General features: G+C 54.8%; 1 protein-coding gene and 1 long non-coding RNA gene across 3 annotated transcripts in view; one reads left to right on the forward strand and one right to left on the reverse strand.

Annotated features, from left to right (window-relative positions):
• The window catches only part of Niban2 (niban apoptosis regulator 2), a 48,448-nt gene extending 29,660 nt beyond the window's left edge, over window positions 1-18,788 (reverse strand). Inside the window, exon 1 of the mRNA XM_005320988.5 lies at window positions 18,595-18,788. Coding sequence (XP_005321045.1) covers window positions 18,595-18,649 — 55 coding nt within the window. The 5' untranslated portion in view covers window positions 18,650-18,788. The remainder of the gene's footprint in view (window positions 1-18,594) is intronic.
• On the forward strand, window positions 16,551-21,707 carry LOC120889905 (uncharacterized). Of its 2 annotated transcripts, none has more exons than XR_013438311.1 (2): window positions 16,551-16,918; window positions 19,526-21,707. It is a non-coding gene; the product is annotated as an uncharacterized LOC120889905 (long non-coding RNA). The 2 variants fall into 2 exon arrangements; XR_005734120.2 differs by lacking the exon at window positions 16,551-16,918 and adding an exon at window positions 18,927-19,223.
• The last annotated feature ends 356 nt before the right edge of the window (window positions 21,708-22,063 follow it).

The raw sequence follows: 22,063 nt of genomic DNA on the forward strand, positions 1-22,063 counted from the left end.
ATTGAAGCCCGGGTCTTGCACACGCGAGGCTAGCAGTCTGTCACTGAGGTGCCCCAGCCCCCAGATCTTCTCCTCAGCTGCGTCCTCCACCTCTGCTACTTTGTCATCTCCCTCAGCCCCACAAGTGCCTGAGCCCTCCTAACCAGGGACCTGGCCACTTGTCACACTGGCCCCAGCTCAGACCAGAGCACCAAGGCTGGAGCGGGGGCCAAGGGCACTCTGCCACAGCACATGGACACTGGAGGTGCCCACTGCTGGTGCTCCCACTACCGACTTGCACTCTGCGCCTGCCCTGGAGTCAGGCCTAGAGATGCCCAGGCAGAGCTCAGAACACCCTTCACCCAGGATGCTTCCCGGAGCGGCCTGAGAGCCACACCACCACCAGTCCCACTGCATCAGACAGGCCACTGCCACCAAGAGGCAGGGGCACAGGACAGAACCACTATCTACATCCTCCATGGGCCAGCTTAGGACAGACCAAAATGGCGGCCAGCGGCAGGGCCAAGCCTCCTTCTCCTGGTGCCAGAAGAGGTTCTGTGTTGTCCTGGTTCATTCGCTCAGCGACCATGGGAACTGGGCACTCAGGAGAGGAGGGCAGACCCCCTCTTGGGGGGGACCTTCCAGACAGTGGGGCCACCTGAGAACCACAGAGATGCCACCAGGGGAGGAGGAGGCTGTGCGGAGAGGTGCGGTGCGGACCAGAAGCCGCACGTGACAGGGCAGCAGCCGCTCTGAAAACACGGACCAAACCCCCCAGGCCCAGGGCAGTCCACGGGACAGTGAGGTCAAGGTTCTGAAATAGACCTCCGCGCAAACGCTGGCGGGAGACTTGGAGCATGTGGCTTCCTTCTCCTAGGGGAAAAAAGGCGTCCCCACCCTGCAGGGTTGTTACGGGGATTCAAGGACCCGAATCGTCCAGGAGGCCCAGCAGCGAACGAGGGCTTGTGTGAACAGGGACAAGGGCTGCGGCTGAAGAGTGGCCCCCATCCCGTCTGCGTGGTGGCGGCCAGGAGACAGGTGCTAGGAGTGGCACCGCCACAGTGCTGGTGGCCATCTTCTGTGCTGTGCTTCCTGCTGTGAAATGGGGACCAGCAAAGGGCAACAGCTCAGCAGGGACCAGCCCCTCTGCAGAGCAGCCTAGGGACGGGGTGACACGGCCGGGTCCGTCTTTCTGGGCCTTTCCTTTCAGAGGTTGATCAGAAAGGGGAAGTGGAGGGAGAAACCTCAGTGAAGGCTCCCGAGAGCAAACCCAGAACCCGCAGGCAGCGAGCCTCGGCCGACCACAGCCCGCACCCAGGCCCAGGTGGAGGGGCCTGCCCGTCCTCCTCCCCTCAGCATCTCCAGAGAAGCTGGTTTGCCACCCAGAGATGGCACCAGCGGGGAAATCAAGGCCCCTGAGTCCTAGTTCAGCTGTCACCAATTCACGTGTGGCCCTGGACAAGCCCTTGTCTCCCCAGGCTCCTGCTTCCCAAAGCTGCCTTCCAGCTCCCTGGGGGGCTGTGGCAGGAGACTCCCTCAAGCTCAGGAGTTCAAGGTTGGCCTCAGTAACTTAGTGAGACCCCATCTAAAAATAATAATAATAATTAAGAAAAAAGAAAGGAAGGAAGGAAGGAAGGAAGGAAGGAAGGAAGGAAGGAAGGAAGGAAGGAAATATGTCTAAGGCTTCAATGTTAAGTTTCAGACTCGCACAGAAGGCCGAGAAGCCAAGAGGCCTAGACTACATAAGGGATGCGACTGGAAAGGAGAGAGGACTTGCTGCCCAGCTCCAACCAGAGCTGGCTCATTCCCGGGAAGACACGCCGGGGAAGCCCAGCTGCAGCCCTGCCCTGGCCACACTGCAGTCCATTTGCAAGTGACCCACAGAAGACAAAATATCATCCAGGGAGGGCTCTCTCACTGTCTCAGCTGCCCAGGACAGTGACCCCAGAGGCAAGGGCACCTATCACAGGAGGTGTGCAAGCAGAGGCTGGAGAGGGTCCTGCCCTGGAGGGAGGTCAGCAGTGAAAACACGCATTTCAGCATTTCAGGACCAGACAGAGCCAGCCCGACCACGGCTTACAATCTTCCCCAATCTCAGTTTCTTTAGCCACAAAATGGGTGTGAAAATAGCACCCACAGTGGGGTCTTGCAAAAACCAAACCAGATGATGCAGGAGGAGAGCCTGGCACCCTGCCCGACAGATGCCCGATAAATGCCATGGCTATTCCAATAAGGACCAGGAACTAATATGTGCCAGTTACTGTGGCCCAACCCAAAGGGAAAGCTAAAGAGTGACACACAGCCCCATTTCACCAGCCAAGGGCCCTCTAATGCCAAGGTCCTTTCACTGAGTCCAAGGCAGGTTTCCTCCCAAGCTCCTTCAGGGCCCAAGAGTCCTCCCTGCCCAGCCCACCCCCCACCACCACCCCACCAAGTCAGGGAGGGAGAGACAGGGAAAGGGAGGAGGGAGATGAGCCAATGTGAAAGTTCCCTTGTGGGCCTGCAGCCGGGGCAGCAGGAAACCCAACCCCAGGCTTCGATGAGAGGGACCCTTGGCACGGAGATGTGTACTCACTCAGAAGATGGAAAGTTTATTCAATGGCAAGACTCCTTGGCCTGCCACTCTGGGCTGGGCCAGCGGTGGCACAGGCCCTGTACCATCCTTAGGTCACTCCAGCTCTGGGTCTCCTGGAGCTCGAGAGGAGCCGGGAGAGAAGGGAGGACAGATCCCCAGGGGCCCTGCTAGCCTCCGGCCAGCTGTTCCAGGCACCTGCATGACCCCCGCTGGTCTTCACAGGAGACCCTGCTCAGCCAACAGGCTCCAAGTTTCTGCGTCTGCTTCCCGTGGGGTCTGTGAGGGAGGGGGATGGGCTCAGAGTCTCCCTGTCACTGGGCAGTGAAATGGGTGGTGATGCAGGGCTCTGGATGACCTGGGGCCGGCCCTCTGCCCTTCTTGGCTACCCTCTTTTCTATCCAGTGAAGGGGATGGACACCATAGAACTAGACCTTCTGGGCCCTGACACCCTCTAACCATGACATAAGACAATGTCCCTTCCTACCATGGTGGCAAGACCAGGGAGCTCCATTGTTGAGCCTTGATCAAACTGATCCTGAGTTCTACCTGTCGGCCTAGGATGTGGCAAGGCACCATACTTGACTGTCACCGGCCCTCTATGTAGGTCAGAAGTCCGTTAGTCATTAGCACAACTTGGTTTTAAGCAATTCAATGAGACCCTGTCTCTAAATAATAATTTAAAAAACTACAACTTGGTTTTAATGATTCATTTGTGCAGGGCTCTGTGGAGCACACCGGTAATCCCAGTGACTTGGGAGGCTGAACGATTGCCCATTCAAGGACTACCTCAGCAACTCAGCAAGGCCCCAAGCAACTTAGCCAGACCCTGTCTCAAAAAATAAGAAGGGCTGGGGAGGTGGCTCAGTGGTTAAGTGCCCCTGGATTCAATCCATGGTACCAAAAATTATAACAATAATTCATTTGTGTCCACTTTGCCCATGAGGACAGGGATCCTTGCTGATGTCTCCTTCATGACATATTCCCAGCACCTGGCACGTAACTATTTGTCCTCTGACTGTGTGGTCACACCAGGTGCCTGCCATTTCCCAGAAGGTCAACTCCAGTGGGGACAGACCTGCCCAGCCCCGGGGGCAGGGTTAACTCAGGGCTTCCCAGTCCCTGTACTGCCCAACAGGCAGGGCTCTTCCTGCCCAAGATGAGGTCTGAGCTGGCCAGGCCACCCAAGGTCTCACATCAGCTTCAGAAAACGTCACCACCTGCCGTGTCTGCTCAGATTCTCAGCTTCCTCTTCCTGCTAGATTGTGTCAGGTGACCCTGCACCTGCAGAGAGACTGGGAAACTGGAGCAGGGCCACTCCCACACAGCAGCCTCCTGTCCCCTCGGGGCTGGGCAAGTCAAAAAGCCTGGGTCTGTGGCGGTTCACCTGGGCCAGCACGTCACTCTGCTTCTATAGCCCTAGGGGAAGGGAAGCCAGGACCCCCACCCTTCAAAGGGACAAATATCCCTTTGAAAAAAACTACCAAGCATCATGCGTGTGGGAGATACTGCCGCCATGGCGAGAATCACATGCCAATTTCTGGGCAATTTTTGTTTTCCCAGTACCCAAGCTCTCTGCATGGGACCCTCGCAGAGGTCCTCTGCCTAAACCGCATCCTCCTCGTCCTCTGCGGTCTCAGCCTAAAGGGCCTTCAGATCCAGGTTAGCACAGCTCCAGGGCTCCTCAAGACCCCCTCAGTCCCCAACTCTAGGGGTGTTCCATGCCAGCTATGTCTTCCCCAGAGAGAAGTCCTCGGGAGAGTGAGCGTCAATGGCCACCTCCTCATCCAGCCTCCTAGTTCTGGCACATGACTGACACTGAGCAGGCACTTGAACGACTGATTAATCGAGGCATTAATTCCCATGGACTGAAGCTGCAACCCAGCATTATTTACAACAAAAATCTGAAACAACTGGGAGCAGCAGTGCACGCCTGTAATCCCAGCAGCTTGGGAGGCTGAGGCAGGAGTTCAAAGCCAAAGTTCAAAGCCAGCCTCAGCAATGGCAAGGAATACTAAGCAAGTCAGTAAGACCCTGTCTCTAAATAAAATATAAAATCGGGCTGGGGATGTGGCCCAGTGGCTGACTATGCCTGAGTTCAATCCCTAGTGCCAAAAAACAAAACAAAACAAAAAACAAAAAACCCAAACCTGAAACAATCCTCCTGCCTGACAGTATGGAGTTTGGCTGGGCAAGTTAGACATAGAGCCAGGCACTGGGGCAACCCCTGTGATCCCAGTTCCAGGCTAGCCTCAGCAACTTAGCAAGACTCTGTCTCAAAAAAAAAAAAAGAAAAGAAAAGAAAAACTAAAAGGGCTGGGATATGGCTCAGTGGTAGAGCATCCTTGGGTTTGAAACAAAATAAATAAATACGATAGCATACTGGGGCATAATGGAATATTCTGTAGCCACTCAACAAGCTACAGGGGGACTTGTATCCTCACAGCGCTCACTCTTAAGGCAGAACAGATTATGCATCAAGAAAATGCCTGAAAATCATGATTTCTGGGTGATAAGTTTATTGGACATTTTCATTTTCTTCCAACTATTTACCTGGATTTTCTAAAAAAATTTGGCCAGTAGAGATTGTTTCTGTGATAACAAAAACAAGAAGAAAGGGGGAAGCTCAAAGTTGAAAGGTCAAGCTGCCAGGGCTGCGAGAGGGCCTGACGTTTGGCGGGTGCTGGCAGGTGGGAGCCATGGCAGGTATATGAGGAAGGTCAGAGCTCACTGTCATGATCTAATACCATGTTGTCACTTGAACCCACCCTTCCAAGGCCCTCCAAGAGGGAAGCCCTGAGTGCTGGTGACAGGACCCCTGCGGGTGTTGGCTCTGAGCCAGGCACTGGGAAGTGCCCACTAAATGTGTCTCATTACTCTCCCCCATGGCAGCCAAGAAACGTCCCTGCCAGAATCCAGGCAGCAAGTGTGTGAGAAGGCTCCCCACTGGGACTCCTTGCCCGCACTGCACGCTGCACCCCCATCTCACGGATGGGCAGTTCCTCCCATCACTGGCCAGTTCCCCACCTCTGGTGGCCAAAATCTCTTGTCCTTTGAGACTCATCTCTAACATCCCCCTTCTAGAATCTTCCGTACCCGCTCCTCTTTCCCTGCCCTGAGCTTACAACCCTGAGGGTCTCGTCAGGCTGGCCTGGCTCAGATCCTGGAACCAGAAAACTTGAATTGTTTCCCAAAATACAGCCAATAGGGCGACAGTGTTGTTTTTAATTTTTTTAATTTAATATATTCAAAAATAAAAATGAAAAGGAGAGTGATAACGAAGAAAAATTCTTAAATAATCCATTATCCTGCTGTGCCCAAATAATCATTTTGGTTAAACTCCTTTTTTTTTTTTTCCCCCTGTGTCTTTACAGACACATACATTTTCAGACAGAGGAAACTGCATCTTCCCTTTCAATGGCTACACATCGGGCTGGAGACATAGCTCCGTGGCTGAGCACTTGCCCAGCACACGTAAGGCCCTGGGTTCCAGCCTCAGCACGAACACACGCTGTTTCCCACTTCCCTCTGAATTAACCAAAGCCAGGAATGTAATTATTTGATTGCGTATCAATAGGGTAAATTCCCTAAGTACAGTGGCCAGGAGGGTTTCGCCCAGGTATCAGGGCCCATTTCTGCTAACAGAAGTGGAGTTGAGGAGGGGAGGGACCATCTCCTCAGACCACCAGTTCCTGCCTAGCCTTTAGAAGGGCCCACTGTAGCCCGCACAGTGGCTCACGCCTATGATCCCTGCAACTTGGAGGCTGAGACAAGAGGGCTGCAAGTTTGAGGTCAGCCTCAGCAGCTTAGCAAGACCCTGTCTCAAGTTAAGTAGAAGGAAGAGGACCCAAGGCATCAGCCACAGCAGCTCTGTATTCCAGAGTTCTGTCTAGGGACACACAACAGACCTGGCTGTGCACTGCAGTACAGTACACCCAGACAACGGCTGGCCTACCCTGGAGCCCTGTGTGGGAGCAGCAGCACAGCCCCCGTCACAGCACCTCGGAGAGGGTGACAAAGAGCCCACACCCTAACAATCCCAGCAGAACCCAGGCCAGAAGAGCCTCTTCTGCAAAAGGGAACAAATAACAGGCATTGCTGGGAAGGTCCCCTGGGACTGTTTGAACTCTCTAGAAAGGTGTCATGTCTTCATCGCAATCTGCCCTTAAGTCGTTCGTGACTGGCTGGTGACTCCTGGACTCCCCCCATGCTGGGCCAGGGATGCTATGCGGGCAGGGCCCAACAGAACTTGGTTTGCCCACTGGGCGTCGAGCTCCCGGTGGGCTCAGGGTCCACATGTGCCCCGGTGCCTGACACCTGTAGTCAACAGGAGTGCCAGGACCAGGGCCCAGGGTCCTTTCCCCTGCCTGTCACAAGAGGGCCTCAACCAGGAACAGAGGGGTCCGAAGCCCCAGGGAGAGTCGGCAAGCCTTCGGCCTGGCCTCCCCCTCCGGGCTCAAGGAGGAGAACAAAGGGCTCAAAGCCAGCGAGTCCCGTTGTGAGGAAGGAAGCCCTGTGTGGCTGCAGTCTCAGACCCAGCCAGACCCACACCGCTCCTCCCGATGGGCAGAGGGGAAGTCTGAGCTCCTGCGCCTGCCCCAGTGCTCAGTCACCATGACCCGCACACAAACTGCACCTACCGGGAGCTGGGGGGACACAGGGGCCTGCTGTAGCGTTTATTCATTCATTCACTGCTGGGAATTAAAACAACTCACACCAATGAACGTTCGGAACAGTCCTCTACTGAGGCGCGTTTACTGTGCTCCAAGCACATCATGTAGTAACCTTTACGACCAGGGAAGGGTCATTATCATTCCCATTTTATAGCTCATGAAACTAAGGCACGAGGAGCTACAGTAACCGCCTAGAGGCACTTGGCCAGGCGCCCAGCGAGCTCCCACTGTCCTGGGGCCCCGCCCTCAGGTGCTCAGATGGTTCACGCCGACTAGTGAGGTCCCTTCACGGCCAGCAGGTCTCACCAACTCCTCCATTGAACCATTGGGGAAACTGAGGCCCAGAGTGGGGACAGGGGTCCCCCCAAGACTGCACAGGCCTGAGACCAGGTGGTTTCCCATCCGCAGAGCTGGACTCTAGACCCATCCAGGAGACTGCAGGAAGAGGGAGGGAGGGTGGGGGCTTGGTCCCTAATTGCACAGGAAGTCCGCTGGGCCCTACTCAGGCTTGAGGGATCCAGGCCAGGAGAGCTGCCCAGCCCCCAGGCTGCAGGCAGAACCCAGAGCAGCTTCTCTCAGATTGCACCACAATCTCAACAGGAAAACAGGAAAGCCGAGACAGCACAGCCCGGTCCAGCCTGAATTGGGGATTTAGCCTTCCAAGGCCGGGCAGACTGTAGGGTCACTGAGAAAGCAACCCCTTTGCTCCAAGGAGGGGCGCCTGCCTCTGGCCAAAAAGAAATGAAGATCTGAGATCCCAGCTGGCCTCAGGTCGGGGCAAGAGAAAGGCCTTGCTTATTCACCCCCACTTTGAAATGGGGAAACTGAGACCCAGAGGGGAGCCGCACCTTGACCAAAGTTACCCAATGAGCTGTAACTGTCCCAATCGGAGCCCAGAGGGCTGTCCCAGTGGTCAGCCTGGGGGTGGGGCCCCATTCCCAGAAGGGAAGGCCTGCCATCTCCCCCTCCCCTTTTCCTGGCAGCCTTAAATATGGGAGTGGGGGTGGAGAGGAGAGGCTCTGGCTATTTTTAACCAGACACAGCACCTTGCTGTCTGCTGTGGACAGGCCTGGGCTGTGTCCTCACACACAGGGCTGGTGTCCTGGGCCGTGTCCTCACACACAGGGCTGCTTCTCTCACCGAGGGCTTGTTTGTTTACTCGGTTTTCAAAATTATAACCTTGGCAGCCCCTCCCAGCCCAGCCAGGCCTCCTGACCCTGCCTTTGTTGTCTGGGCTGGTCCATCGGGGCCTCGTGCTGGGGTGGGGAGTCCTGGTCCCCTGCAGTATCTAAGGTCCTGGGCCTGCCCTTTCCTTTCTCTGGCCTCTGCTGACCAATAATGACATACAGGCGGGGCTGCTTAGAGGACTTCAAAGGGGCCTTCCTGGCTGAGGAGGGGTCTGAGCCAGAGAAGGAAACTCAGCCACTGCCAATCAGCTGCCCCAAGCTCAAGGCCAGGGCCTGCGGCAGTCTTCTGCGAGCCCCCGTCAGGCTCCCACGGCCCAGCAGGGCCCACCCTCCCCAAGCCTAAGCTCTGTTCCCTTTTCACCCCTTCACCTTCCAAAGAACACTATCCTCACCAAAAAAAAAGGGTGGGGGGCAAAACTGAAACGTAACTGTCAGCGGGCTCCCCTCCACCATGTCTGCATCACCCTTGAAACCCCTGACAGTCCAGGGCCAATGCCACATGGCTCCCCAAGAACACAGCTAAAGCACAACTGCCATTTACAGAGGCCAGGAACTATGTATGGCATCTTCCAGAACCTTCCAACGACTCAGGCAGGGACACCAGTCCCATCTTACTACTGACAACACGGGCTCTGAGGAGAAGAGCAACTGGCCCAAGGCCACACATGTCCCCTGCAGGAACCCTGTGGCCACCCAGCTAGGGCCAGGCACTCTCTTGAGCAGGGCTGAGTGCAGAAACCCAACCCGGGCTCGTCAGCGTCTCCGTAACACAAGGCACAGCTCACCCGGCTGGACGGAACCTTCTCGGCCAGCACTAGTTCCATGCAAGCGGGGCTCAGGTCACTGCTTCATCCCCAGGGCACAATCCTGCCTTCAGAACGAGTTCCTCCTTCCACAGCAAGGCCACCTCACGCAACAGACATCTGTCCTACCTGCTCTGTGCCTTCGACTCAGCCCTAGGCCTGTGGGAAGGCAAAGTGAGGAGGAGGGGCAGATGGGCAGAGGACTCGCCACAAGGTCACGGGGCATCAACTTGGGGCACCTGCTTCCCAGTCAGCACCCCTCAAAGGGCTCCTGGTAGGTGAGGAAGAAAATTGGGATTTGAATTTTACAAATCACAATTCCTTCTTCCTCTGCCTCCTGGATGCCCAGGTATCGCTGGGTTCCCCTCTTGCAGGTGGACCCTGCACCCAGCGCTCTGCTCCAGGCCCTATATGGTTGAAGGGGAGTAATAGGGGACTGAACCCAGTGCCACTACCACTGAGCTACATCTCCAGCCCTATTTATTTATTTGTTTATTGATTCTGGGGGTTGAAACCAGGAGCGACTGACCACTGAGCCACATCCCCAGCCCTATTTTGGATTTTATTTAGAGACAGGGTCTCACTGAGTTGCTAAGTGCCTCGCTAAGTTGCTGAGGCTGGCTTTGAATTTGTAATCCTCCTACCCCAGCCTCCAGAGTCACTGGAATGACAGGTGTGCACCACCACACCCAGCTTCCTTTTTATTTTGAGACAGGGTATCGCTAAATTGCTGAACCTGTCCTCCAACTTGTGATCATTCGGTCTCAGCCACACCCTACACTTCTGATGTCCCCCAGAGGCGGGGCTCCCTCAATCAGTGTCCTACTGCGGACCTCTACACCACATTAATAACACCAGGAGCCAGTGTTTCCTGAAAAATCAGAGCGCTCAGCCACATCGTTTCACTGACCCTTCACAATGACCTAGCAGGACAAAGCTACTCTTATGCCTTTTACAGACGAGAAGCCTGAGGCCTGGAGAAGGGAGGGCATCTCCAGATCACAGGGTAATGGAGGCAGGAGTTCAAAACCAGGTTCTCAGATGCCAGCCCTCTTTCTCCTCCGCCCCTGGAAGGGAAGAAGGTTCTCAATCTCTGGCTGTCCAGGAAGACAGGATGCCTTCTCCCATCACTGCAGGGGCAGAAACCAAGGCTTTGGGACCTGTCATCCCAGTGACTCCAGAGGCAGAGGCAGGAGGATCACAAGACTTTCATGGCCAGTCCAGGAAACTCAGTAAGACCCTTTCTCAAAAAAGAAAAAGGGCTAGGGGTGTGGTTCAGTGGTAAAGTACCCCTGGATTCAATCCCCTGCACTGAAAAATAACCCCGAATCCTGCAGGACCTGCCAGCCCTGCAGAGGATCCGTCAACCCTGTGGGCCTTAACGGACATCAGACAACCCCCACGCTCAAGTCACGTCAGAGGCCTGGTCACTCCATGCGCCATACATACAGGTCGCCTGACTCTGCCCCACCCCCACCTGCATGGCCCAGGCCTCCTCTCACCACTGGGCTCATCCCAGGGGAGGAGGAGCTGATCACCCCCACCTTGTACCACTTCTGCCTGAAGCACTGGGGTGGGGGGGGCCAGGACCCAGACACAGCCCTCTCCTGTCTAAGGCCAGCGCCAGGGCCCCCATCCCTCCATCCCGGCAGGCGGGCCCACCCGCACCCACAGGGCCAGTCCCCTCTTAAACCTTGTCCTTTGAGAACAGTCCAGTCAGCCAGGAAGCACCACCCAGGCAGGGACCAGGGAGGAATCTGTGTGCCAGTGTCCCCAGCACAGGCCTGGCACAGGAAGGGCTCCGTCACACTTGGTTTTCAGTGCTGAGGATCCAACGTGGGCCTTGCCAGTGCTGCACAAGTGCTCTGTCCTTCCCTGGGCTCCCACGGCTCCCTCCCAGGGCTCCCGGCTACTCCTGAGTGGATGAAAGACCAACCACGCGCATCGGGGCCAGAGCCCGTCACCCCCGAAGGCCTCACAGGCCTGCGCCCCTATTTCCACACAAGAACCCACCTGCTCCTGATCTCAGACGGCACCTTGAGACCCCTCGGAAAGGGTTTCAGAGGCAGAGAATTCTCAAGAGCAGAGGTTGGTCTTGAGGTCACAGATGAGGATAAAAGTCACAGAGAGGCATAAGCACTGGTCCAGTGTCACACAGCAAAGGGTCAATGGAACCAGGCTCAAGGTATATGGGTCTAATTCTGGACACGTGGCCAAGTGAGGGGTGTAGGGCTGTGCACTCCTACTTGTCTTTTCACCCTTTTCCTTCGTGACCTGCCCAGTGCCAGTGGATGATGCTCTTTTTTTTTTAAAGAGAGAGAGAATTTTAACATTTATTTATTTTTTCTTAGTTCTCGGCGGACACAACATCTTCGTTTTTTTTTTTGTATGTGGTGCTGAGGATCGAACCCGGGCTGCACGCACGCTAGGCGAGCGAGCTACCACTTGAGCCACATCCCCAGCCCAGGATGATGCTCTTGGACAGCTGTCTCGCTGTGTGACCTCAGCCATCTCTCGGCCCTGCAGGTACATGCTGAAAACAGGTGCTCAGGACCATAAGCAGGTGGTCCTCCAGTTGGGGCCTGCCCACATTCCAAGGTGCAAGACAGGTGCTGGGCATGCCTGAGGGCTCAGGACAGACCTGGCGTATTTGCCTGGGTATCAAGTTTACTCAGTAAAGTAACAATCACAAAAACTGTCACTCATGGTATTTTTACCACCCACTACCAGCCCTGTGCTGCCTGTCTGGGGCTGTCACACTTGATCCTTACACCCTCAGAAGATGGAACTGTCATCGTCTTTTACAGGGGAACCTGAAGCTCACAGAGGATCTGATCTGCCCCCAAACGCCAGTCCATCTGGTGGGAGAGCCAGGCTAGAGTCCGAGCCACCTGGCTGCGGAGCCTTGCCCCAGAGCTCCCATCCACTGTGTGGCCAGGCAGTCCCTTCAGCTCTATGAGCCTGGGCAGCACATCTCCAAAAGGGGACTAGACCCAGGGGGTGGAGTAGGTTCCCTCACAGGCGGGCACTTCCTGTTCTTCCAGTTTTAAAATCTGTGCGATCTTCTGTGCAGCTTCCCGTGACTCAGGCCCCAAGACTCTACCAGGAGAGGAGCAGGCTCTGCCTCACCCTAGAGGGTTTTAAACCCAGGCTGCTGCCCTCCTCCCTGCCCAAGCCCAGCTGCAGAAAACCCCTCTTCCTCAGGCAGGGAAGTGCACGGGGTGGGGCAGGGGAAGGAAAACCAGCTCAGGAATTTCTGCGGCCACAGGCATGATGCTTCATCCTGCTGCGAAGAGACCAAGCTGAATGAGTCACGGGCTCTGCCTGCGGGGAGAAGGGGGGCGAACTGAAGGAAAACAGGACCCGGCAAAGAGACTGTGCACCTCACGCTGAGTAATGCCGGGTGGGATGTGTTCACGCACCTACGGGAGCCTCTGACACACAACGCTCTGCTCCCACTCGGTTCCCACTCAGCCCTTCCTCCTCCTCCCTCCCTAGGCCACATCTGCTCTCTTAGGGGCCTTTTCCACATTGACCCCCACCTGATCCATTTGGGTACCAGGAGCTAGAGGCCACAGTGGCGCATGGCTTCAGTGCCTTAGGCCTGAAACACCCTCCCTAGTCCTGGCCTGCCACAGACATGAGAATTCAATGAGACAATCCAGGCACAGAGTAAGTGCTCAGTTAAAGGAAAGTTAGTATTATCTTATGAGAAAGGAAAATATCGATTCATGGTGACATCCCAATCCTAACTGCTAAATATGAGATTTATTTTTGAGCTGGTAAAGGTTGCCCCTAAGGTTGCCACCTGCCTACTTTGTGGGATGCCTGGAATTCCCGATCTGCCCACCCCCTATACACTAAAAAAGTGGACCAGGAGGCTGGGGATGTAGTTTAGCAGTAGAGCACTTGTCTATCATATGCTAGGTCCTGAGTTCCACCCCCAGCACCACACACACACACACAAAGACAGCTAGTCTAGGTTATCACTCAGAGCCTGACGACTGCCCCTCCCCACTCCATCAACCACCACCCTCAGACAGGAAATGCATCAGTCCCCGCGTGCCACAGGCCAGGGAAGCGGCTACTGGACATGGGTCCATATCCCCAGCTCATGGCAGCTGCTTTAAGCCACTAGCTCTAAAAGGACGCTCAGAGGTGTCCAGGGCTCCCTCAAAATGTCCAGAGGGGTGGACACAGGGGAGGCAGAGTGGGTCTTCACCATGTCCTTCTGCAGCAGGGAGGATGGCCAGCACCACAAAGGAGACAAACACCAGGACTCCGCCTGCCCCAGAAACCAACATGGAAGAGAACCAATAACCAGCATTTGGGGAAAAGCTAAGAAAACGCCTGTCTATCCTGAGATGAAATAAGATCCAGTATCCAGAGTGTTTCCAGGGAGGCTCGAAGGACCTGGGAGAGATGTTTATTACAAATCGTTTAGAAAAGAAGCAAGATCCAGGCTTGAGTCACAGTCTCAGCCACACATAAAATAAACTCAGGAGGGAAATACTACAAGAGGGGAGAGGCGGCAGGGCGGGGTGAGCGGCTCCTCTCCTCTCTCCCGCAGCAGGGAGGGCAGCCAGCCGCGTTGGAGTTGAGAAAGGTCCCTTTTGGCATCCTGTGTGGGAAGGCCTGGGGCTGAGGCGGGAGGCCCCCAGGAGGTCAGAGCTCAGGGAGGGCAGTAGGAGAGGAACAGAGTAGAGGACTTCAGGAGACTGGGCGAGGGGAGGGCGGGGTCAAAGCCAACAAAAGGGCTTATGTAAGACTGGGCCCCAGGGAGCCAGGTCCCCAGACGCTTCACTCCAGGGGCTGACCCAGACCTTGGCAGGGGGCAGCCTGGGCACTGCTTCCTCTCCAGGCCTCTCTGCAAAGCCCAGGAAGCCCCACACCAGGGCAAGGGTGGCCCCGAAAGCAGAACAGCATCCCTTTTCTTCTGGCAACTGTAGCCACTCCCACATGTGGAGAAGGAGATTTTTTTAAATCAATTTGGAAAAAGTCATTATTTGTTTTACTCAATAAATAAACAGGATACCTTTTTCCTCTTATCCAGTGGTCAAAAAGGGCTGGAGATCTAGCTCAGTGGCAGAGCACTTGCCTGGCCATGAGTTCCATCAAGTGACAATACTGAGGGTTGTCTGGCAAGAGGGTCTTCCCCACCTTTTCAAAGGCTCTGTGTCAATATATCAAAATGTTTCCCGGGAGTTCCACTTTGAGGCATGATACCAGCTTCTTGTGCAGGATATTTACAAAGAGGCTCAAGCCACACCCTGCGCATATTAGCAAAGGACGACCCAACGCCAATTACCAGGGGCTGGCTAAATAAACCACCCCGGCACACGGACCCACCACTGAAGAAAGGGGCAGGCTTGTGTATCCCATGTGGGAAGATGTCCGCAATTTACCCAGTGGAAAAAAGTCAAACCACAGAAACACAGAATAGAATCTCCTTTGTAAACAAGGCTCTGTGAATGAGTGCACACCAGGAAAGGTATGTTTGGAATCGGTGACAAGCCAAGCAAATCATTTCTTCCCAGGGAAGGATGCATGAGAAGGAAGATGGAGGAGCTCCCATTTAGGGGTTTTTGTTTTTGTTTTTTGGTACTGGGAATTGAACCCAGAGGCACCTAACCACTGAGCCACATCCCCAGCCTTTTTTTATATTTAATTTAGAGTCAGGGTCTTGCTCAGTTACTAAGGGCCTTGCTAAATTGCTGAGGTTGGCTTCTGAACTCAATCCTCCTGCCTCAGCCTCCTGACAACTGGGATTACCGCGGAGCTGGATCCCCAACCACCACGCCCGGTGGAGCGCTCCTATTCTACCTTCCCAGCCTCCGTTGCTGCATGCATTACTTTTGCAATGAGACAAAGGTTGCCTGGAGTCTGGAGGACTGTGGGGAAAGGACGGAGACTGCCCCTGGGTACAGAGCTTGTTTTATGGGTGTTGAAAATGTTCTAAAATCGAGTGTGGCGACGGTTGCGCAATCATCAATATACTAAAAACCACTGAATTGTACAGTTTCAGTGGGAGGATTGCACACTATGTGAATTATGTCTCAATAAAGCTGCTATAAAAAAGAAAAGACCTAGCCAGGGGAAAGGTGAGACCTGCAGAGAGGCGGAGCACAGAAGCACAGGTGCTAGGAATGCCCACCCTCTCAGGGATAAACCTTGCAAACCTTACAGAGTATGTGGGGTGGGCTGAGTCCTCAGGGTTGTCCCAGACACAGAAAGGGATTCCCCCAACCCAGGTAATGCCAGGTGTCCTACTAGGGACACAGTCCCCAACCCTCACCCAGTCACCTGTGGCATCTTACTTTATGTAGCTCAGATCATTTGCATAGAATCCCTCAGACAGCTCGGGGACCCCCCTCCATAAAAGGGCCCAAAGGGAAAGAGTAGGCTGTCCTAATCCAGCCACCTGTATAAGTTCTAGCTCGTGCCACTCATCATATGCCTTAGAATCTGGACCAGCTCCAAAGAGCCCACATCACTCACACTTTTGCCAAGGCTGAAGGAACACAGCAGTCAAGGCTTCCAAAACCCCAGGTGGATTCTCAAATCCAGGGATCTGCCCTCCTGACTCTAGGAATTGAATGAACAAACCTCTGAGAAACCACAGCTACGACACTAGCCCCTTGCCCTGCTCTCTGAGAACCCACTTACACAAAGTAAAATGCAAGTTCAAAGACAGTAGCAACTGTTTGCTGAGAGCTTCCTAAGCCCCCAGCACTAGGCTGAGCTTCTTACCTGCTTTATCACATTAAGTCCTCCCAGGTGTGCCTAGCAGGTAGCTTCTATTATTATTCCCATTTTATAGATAAGAAAACTGAGACTGAGATGCTGGCCCAAGGTCAGGCCAACTAAGGCTTGGTGAAGTCTATATTGGGGCCTTGAGCTGGCTGAGCCTGGAGATTTCCTGAGAAAATTTGAAATGGTTAGGCCCTAGAGCTGAATGGGACTTTGGTCTTCGGTGGCACACAGCTCTGGAAACCAAGGCCCAGATGCCTGAGGTTACTCAGGCCTGAGGGCTCCCAGGCCAGGACTCTTCCCTCTCCCTTACCAGGTAGGAGGTAACCATCCTGCGACAGCTCCAAGGCTGCTGGTGCAGGAACAAGCCCCTGCCTGCCAGAGGCTTTGAAATCTCAGGATGAAAGGTGCAAAAACAGCAGGGTGGGCAGGGGCAGGCCTGACCTCTGCCAGGACTTGCAGGCTGGCATTCACCTGCACCTGCTCAGAGCAGGCGTAAGGCGGCAGGCCAAGCCACAGCTACCCAACAGGCCTGGGAGCTCAGGGCACTGTGGGAAGGCATGTTCCCAGAGGTGACATTTCTACAGGGGCCGTCCCAGGTAGGGAGGGATCTGGAGTTCTAATTGTCTGCTCTAGAAGTACCCACTGCTCTGTTAGCTGGTTGAGGCGGGTGCACGGATGGCTGGAGGTGGCAAAGGTTGGCCTCATTCCTCTCCAGTAGATTTCCAGGGCAGCTGTTTCCTCTGGCTCCCCTCCCAGCAGTCCCCTCCCCACCCCTGAACTTCAGGAGCCCCCTCAGGTGAGCCTGTCCGGAATCCGAGGCATGTGAAGAGTGTTATTAATAGCACTCAAGTGTTGGGAAGAGAGGCTGCAAACCTTCTCCTCTCCAGCCTGGTAACAAACCCAGCCTTCTCCAGCAGCGGACACTTCACCTTCTGTGGCTGTCTCCACCCTGTAAGTGGCCAGGGGGACAGGGGGTGGCCTGGCAGCTCTCAGCCCAGGAGCTGAGAAGATGGGAGAGCTGAGCTGGGCTTGGAGAGAGGAAAAAAACCCGCCAAAGAGCAGCACACCCCACCCAAGCCTGGTGAGGGGCCCCAACAGGAGGTCCTGAATGGAGGGACTGTTACTGAGCCCCAGGAGGTTGCCACCAACAGGAAAGCTCCGCCCAGGCCCTTCCTCCTTCCAGAGTCCAGGCCTCCTCCTGCAAGAGGCTTCCAGGACTTAACCCCCCCACTGGTCGGAGGCTAAAGGGTCTGATTCATTTTATATCATCCCTGCCCCTGTGCCCAGCCCGGGGCCTGGCACAAAAGAGAGTTCAGGCCACCAGCCAAAGGCTACAGTCCCTGGCAGGGCTCCTCCAGCACCTCCCTTGTGCCCAACCAGGGTGGGGACCTAGGGACTTGAGGTTAAGGAACACCTGGTCCTTACTCTTAAGGCGTCCTTGCTATCTAGAGAGGACAGAGAACACAGCTGAGAAACTCTACAGGGCATCCAGATAAATATACACAGACAGGGAACGCGGGGTCCACCAGACAGGCCGGCAACGGAGGCAAGAGAAACTCTCCTCTCTGTATGACCTGCCACCCAACTCACCTGTCACCCCAGTATCAGTGCCTCCTCTATGCCAGGCCATGGGCCAAGCAAGCTACATGAAATGGCTTATTTAGGTCTCTCAGCAGCCCATCATAAGGGTGTCACTGATCCCATTTCAAAGAGGTAAAAGCCAAGGTGCCAGGACATTAAGAAACTCGTCCAAGATGGAATGCCTGGGAAACAAGCGCTGGACTCCACCAGGGGCGGCCTCTCTGCCCCAGAAGGGCAGCCAGAGCAGGGGTTCTCAGTCAGCCTGACAGTCTCACCCCATCTCCCATTCTCCAGGAGGAGCCCAGAACCCTGGGGCTTCCCCATGAGCTTTCTGGGCAGCTCCTTTCTGAGAAGAGGCCACAGAGCAGTGACAGGCTGAAAGCAGGACTGGCTGAAGGAAGGGGTTGCGGACTGGACCTGAAAGGGCTGGCTCTGGCCTTGACCAGCCCATCGGGCTGCTGCTGCCAGCAGGAGCACCCTACAGAGTCTGAGTCAAAGGACAGAGACCCCACCCCCTCCAGCGAATCCCCGTCTGTCGCTAGTCCCACTGTCTGGATCTGTCCTGGGCCCTAGAGGGCCCTTCCCCTGGAAGCTTTAGCCACGTGTACTGGGGCTGGGGCCAGGGCGAGCTGGGGCCAGGGCAGCTACGGAAAAGGGTCAGGACGATCTGGCTGTGTGGGGCAAATTCCAGACAGGGTACAGGGTGGGCTTGGAACGCTGCTGGGCAGGGTGCGGAGACAGGATGCGACCCCTTAGATGCTCGATCTGGGGTAATGGGTGGGGGATCCTCAAAGCGGGCCCCACGGGAGTTACGGTAGTGAAGGCGGGGTCCTAGTCTCCTTAAGATGGAGAAGAGCTTAGAAGGGGACGAGAAGGGGTGCCCAGTCTCGGAGGGAACAAGTCGAAGGGCACGGTCCGCACCAGCTCCCGCCTGGCCTCAGGCCTGACTCTCGCAGGACCCTCCCGGGCCAGGACGCCGGGGCCCGGTGGGGGCGTGGCCCGGGGGCTCCCGGCGGAACCCCCCGCGCGGGCTGCGCTTTCCTCACCTGCGATGTGCTGGCGCCGGGCGTCGTCCAGGTGCGTGGACAGCACGTCCCCCATGGCGAGGAGGAGCCGAGGCCCGATCCGGCCGCCGCCAGTCCCTGCCCGCGCTGCTCAGACTGACGCCGCTGGCGCCATGGAGCCCGGTCCGCCCCGCCCCGCTCCCGCGCTCCGCTGAGCCGCCGCCCCGGCCACGGCCTCGGCTCCAGCTCCAGCCGCGTCCGCCCGCCCGCCGCGGCCGCCTCGGCCTCCAGCCCCGCCCCCGCGCCTGGCCCCGCCCCCGCCGCAGCAGGCGGGGCACCAGGCTGGGGACGCCGGGACCGCGGGAGACCCAGACAAAGACGATCCCTGAAAAGGACACCCCGGAGAGACCAGCAGAGCGCGCCCTGCACGGAACAGAAGCGAAGAAAGGGGCTGGTGGGGGAATCTGAAAGAACGGGGTGCCGGGGCCGCTGCCGGGGTCTCTCCCCTCCCCTCCTCCTGCTGCTGGATGGGCACGCCTGGGCCGACGCCGAAGTGCCGGAATTCGGCTTTTGCGCCCCTGCACTGCTGCTGCCAGTGCTGCGGCCCCCTGTCCCTCCAGCAGCCACTCGCTTTCAAAGTTCCTTGGCCTTGACCCGACCTATCCCAGAAGGTGTGCCTGCCTGTCTTGCACAATAGCTAAGGACGGAAATGGGGCGGGGGACGCGGAGGGCTCGGACCCAAAGGCTCCAGGAAGCCAGTGCCAGGAGAGGATTCTTCCAATCCAGCATATGGACATTTCATTTAAGAGGCAGTTTGTGGGACGGGACAGATTAGAAATGGAAAAAGTAATAGCACTTTACAGTTTGCAAAAGACTGTGGGAATGAAAAGCCAGGAGCTGGCATGGACTTTGGATACTTCGACTGTGGGGCTGGGCATGGGTGGGTCACTAGTAACTAAGGAATGCGTTTCAGTTTCAGGACTGCCCAAGGACATGGAGGAGTAGACTGGGGTGACAGAGGCCTTCCTTGGCTGCTGATGCTCAGGTCTGCCCTGTGTCCTTGTCAAGGGCCATCAAGTTGCTACTTGCTTATCCCCAGTGACTGAGCACTCACCCCTTCTCTGTGCATTTCCACCCTGTCGTTGGACAGCTCCTACAGTCATTTTGGCATAAGGCAACAAATGATAACAGTGAACACTACTGGCACCAGTCCACACTGTGGACCCATTCATGCATCCAGTCACCAGTCATTCAGCAGGTAGAGGATAAACATCCATGTGCCATCCCCTCTGCAAGACGCTGGAAATGAAAAGGTGAGAAAGCCCAAGCTGCCCTACCCTCTGTGACCCTGGACAAGTGGCACTGCCTATTTGAGCCTCACTTTCCTCCTCTGTCAACTAGGATTAAGGAGGCATGGTTGGAAAATTAAATGAGATAACACAGTGCCTCCTCTTATCTCATTTAACACGTGTTATCTGGGCATGGTGCCTGGCATATGGCTGGTCATCTCTCAATAAACAGAACTGTCATTCTATTATTCCTCACGGTCCCTGCCCTCAAGAACGTAGAGAAACTTGAGGAAGGAGCAGAACATTCTGTTTTGAGGACAGTCACAGAGGGTAGTACCAGAGCTAAAAGTTGAAAAAACAAGAATTGTGGCAGCAGATACCAGGAAACAGTATTCCAAGGAGAGGGGATGCACGACTGGCCTCTGAAGAGCAGCAGAGAGTCATCAGGTGGAGCTGAAATCACACTGGCAGGGATTACCAGTTCCCTCCTACAGAGGTGGCCCCGAGAAGAAGAGTGACTTGCCAAAGGCAAACAGTAAGGCCAGGTCTCGTGACGCCCTGTCTCATGTTCTCTAACAACCAGAAGCAAGTGATGTTAGGAACCTCATTTCATTTTTCCTGCAGCCCCAACTACAGGGACTAGAGGACTTCTCTGCTCAGGGAGGAGACAGCTGGAGCTGGCTGGCACCTGGACACCCCAGTGCATCTCCTCAGCCAGGCCCCAGTTGGGAAAGAGGCAGGGCCACAATCAGTCTTTCCCCAGCCTTCCCTGTGTAGCCAGGGCTGTGATCCTGGAGCACCCACAAACCTCCCAGCATGCCAGGATCCCAACCCAGAGACCTGCCCTCTTGACTGAAGTGACATGTTGTGCGGAAGGGACTCTGGCACCCGGCCCAGACCTCCCCTCTGTTACCTGCTGGATGGTGGAAGGAGCTGGATGATCACATGTCACCTAACCTCTCTAAGCAATCATGGTGTCAAAAGTGGAAAGGCATTGTAAACTGTGGAGTGTTGTGCATGCATGTGAGTAGCTCCCACCAAACCCTAGAGCCAGTTCCGGCAAGTCATTCATTTTTGGGGAGAAATGGTGTTAGCAGGGTTCAAGCTAATGCTTAGAAAAGGGAACTCTTGATCTAGTTTGCTAGGAATAATAGGAGTACATATTTGTCAAAACTTACCAAACTGTATACTTCAGATGGATGCATTTTATTGTATGTCATTTATGCTTTGAGAAGTTTTAAATGAAAAAAGAAAAAAAGCAAAGCAAAACAAAACAAATATATGGAGCCCTGGGTGTCAGATGCTATTCTGAGTGTTGGGGATCCATCAGCTTGATGGTCAGATAGTCAAGGTCTCTGTGGCGGGGGTTGTGGCTCAGAGGTGCTTACCTGGCACATGTGAGGCACTGGATTCGATTCTCATAACCACATAAAAAGATAAATAAATAAAATAAAGATATTGTGTCCATCTACAACTAAAAAATATTTTTAAAAATTAAAAAAAAAAATGATATTCAAGGTCCCTGCCCTCGTTACATTCTCATGCTGGGGAGAAAGACAACATACGTAAAACGGCTTCAGTTAAGACAAATATTAAGATGGAATAAGGTGACATACGTGGGGGGATGCCACCTAAGAAGGTGGTCTAGGAAGGCTTCTTGGAGGAATTGTCACCTGGAAACCTGATTGGTGAGAAGGAGCCTGCTCCGTGCAGCTTCAAGAAAAATGGTGCAGGGCTGGGGATGTGGCTCAAGCAGTAGCGCGCTCACCTGGCATGCGTGCGGCCCGGGTTCGATCCTCAGCACCACATACAAACAAAGATGTTGTGCCCGCCAAGAACTAAAATAAATAAATATTTTAAAAATTCTCCCTCTCTCTCATCTCTCATCTCTCTCTCTCTAAAAAAAAAAAAAAAGAATGATTGCGCCCATTTTACATTTTACAGCTGAATAAACTTGAGTTTTCTTTTGCTGGCCTTGTGCATGCTAGGCCAGCACTCTACCACTAAGCTATATTCCCAGCCCTAAACTTGAGAATATTTCAGAAATGACATTTCATTGTATGTATGCAGCAATCCTTAGTTAAATTCTGGAATAAGCCAAATATTGTGCACACCCATGATCACAGCAACTCAGGAGACTAAGGTATTAGGAGGATCCCAAGTTCAAACCCAGCCTTAGCAACTTAGCAAGGCTAAGTAACTTAGTGAGACCCTGTCTCAAA

The sequence above is a fragment of the Ictidomys tridecemlineatus genome, chromosome 4 (genome assembly GCF_052094955.1).
Source record: "Ictidomys tridecemlineatus isolate mIctTri1 chromosome 4, mIctTri1.hap1, whole genome shotgun sequence".
NCBI classification, from domain to species: Eukaryota; Metazoa; Chordata; class Mammalia; order Rodentia; family Sciuridae; genus Ictidomys; species Ictidomys tridecemlineatus.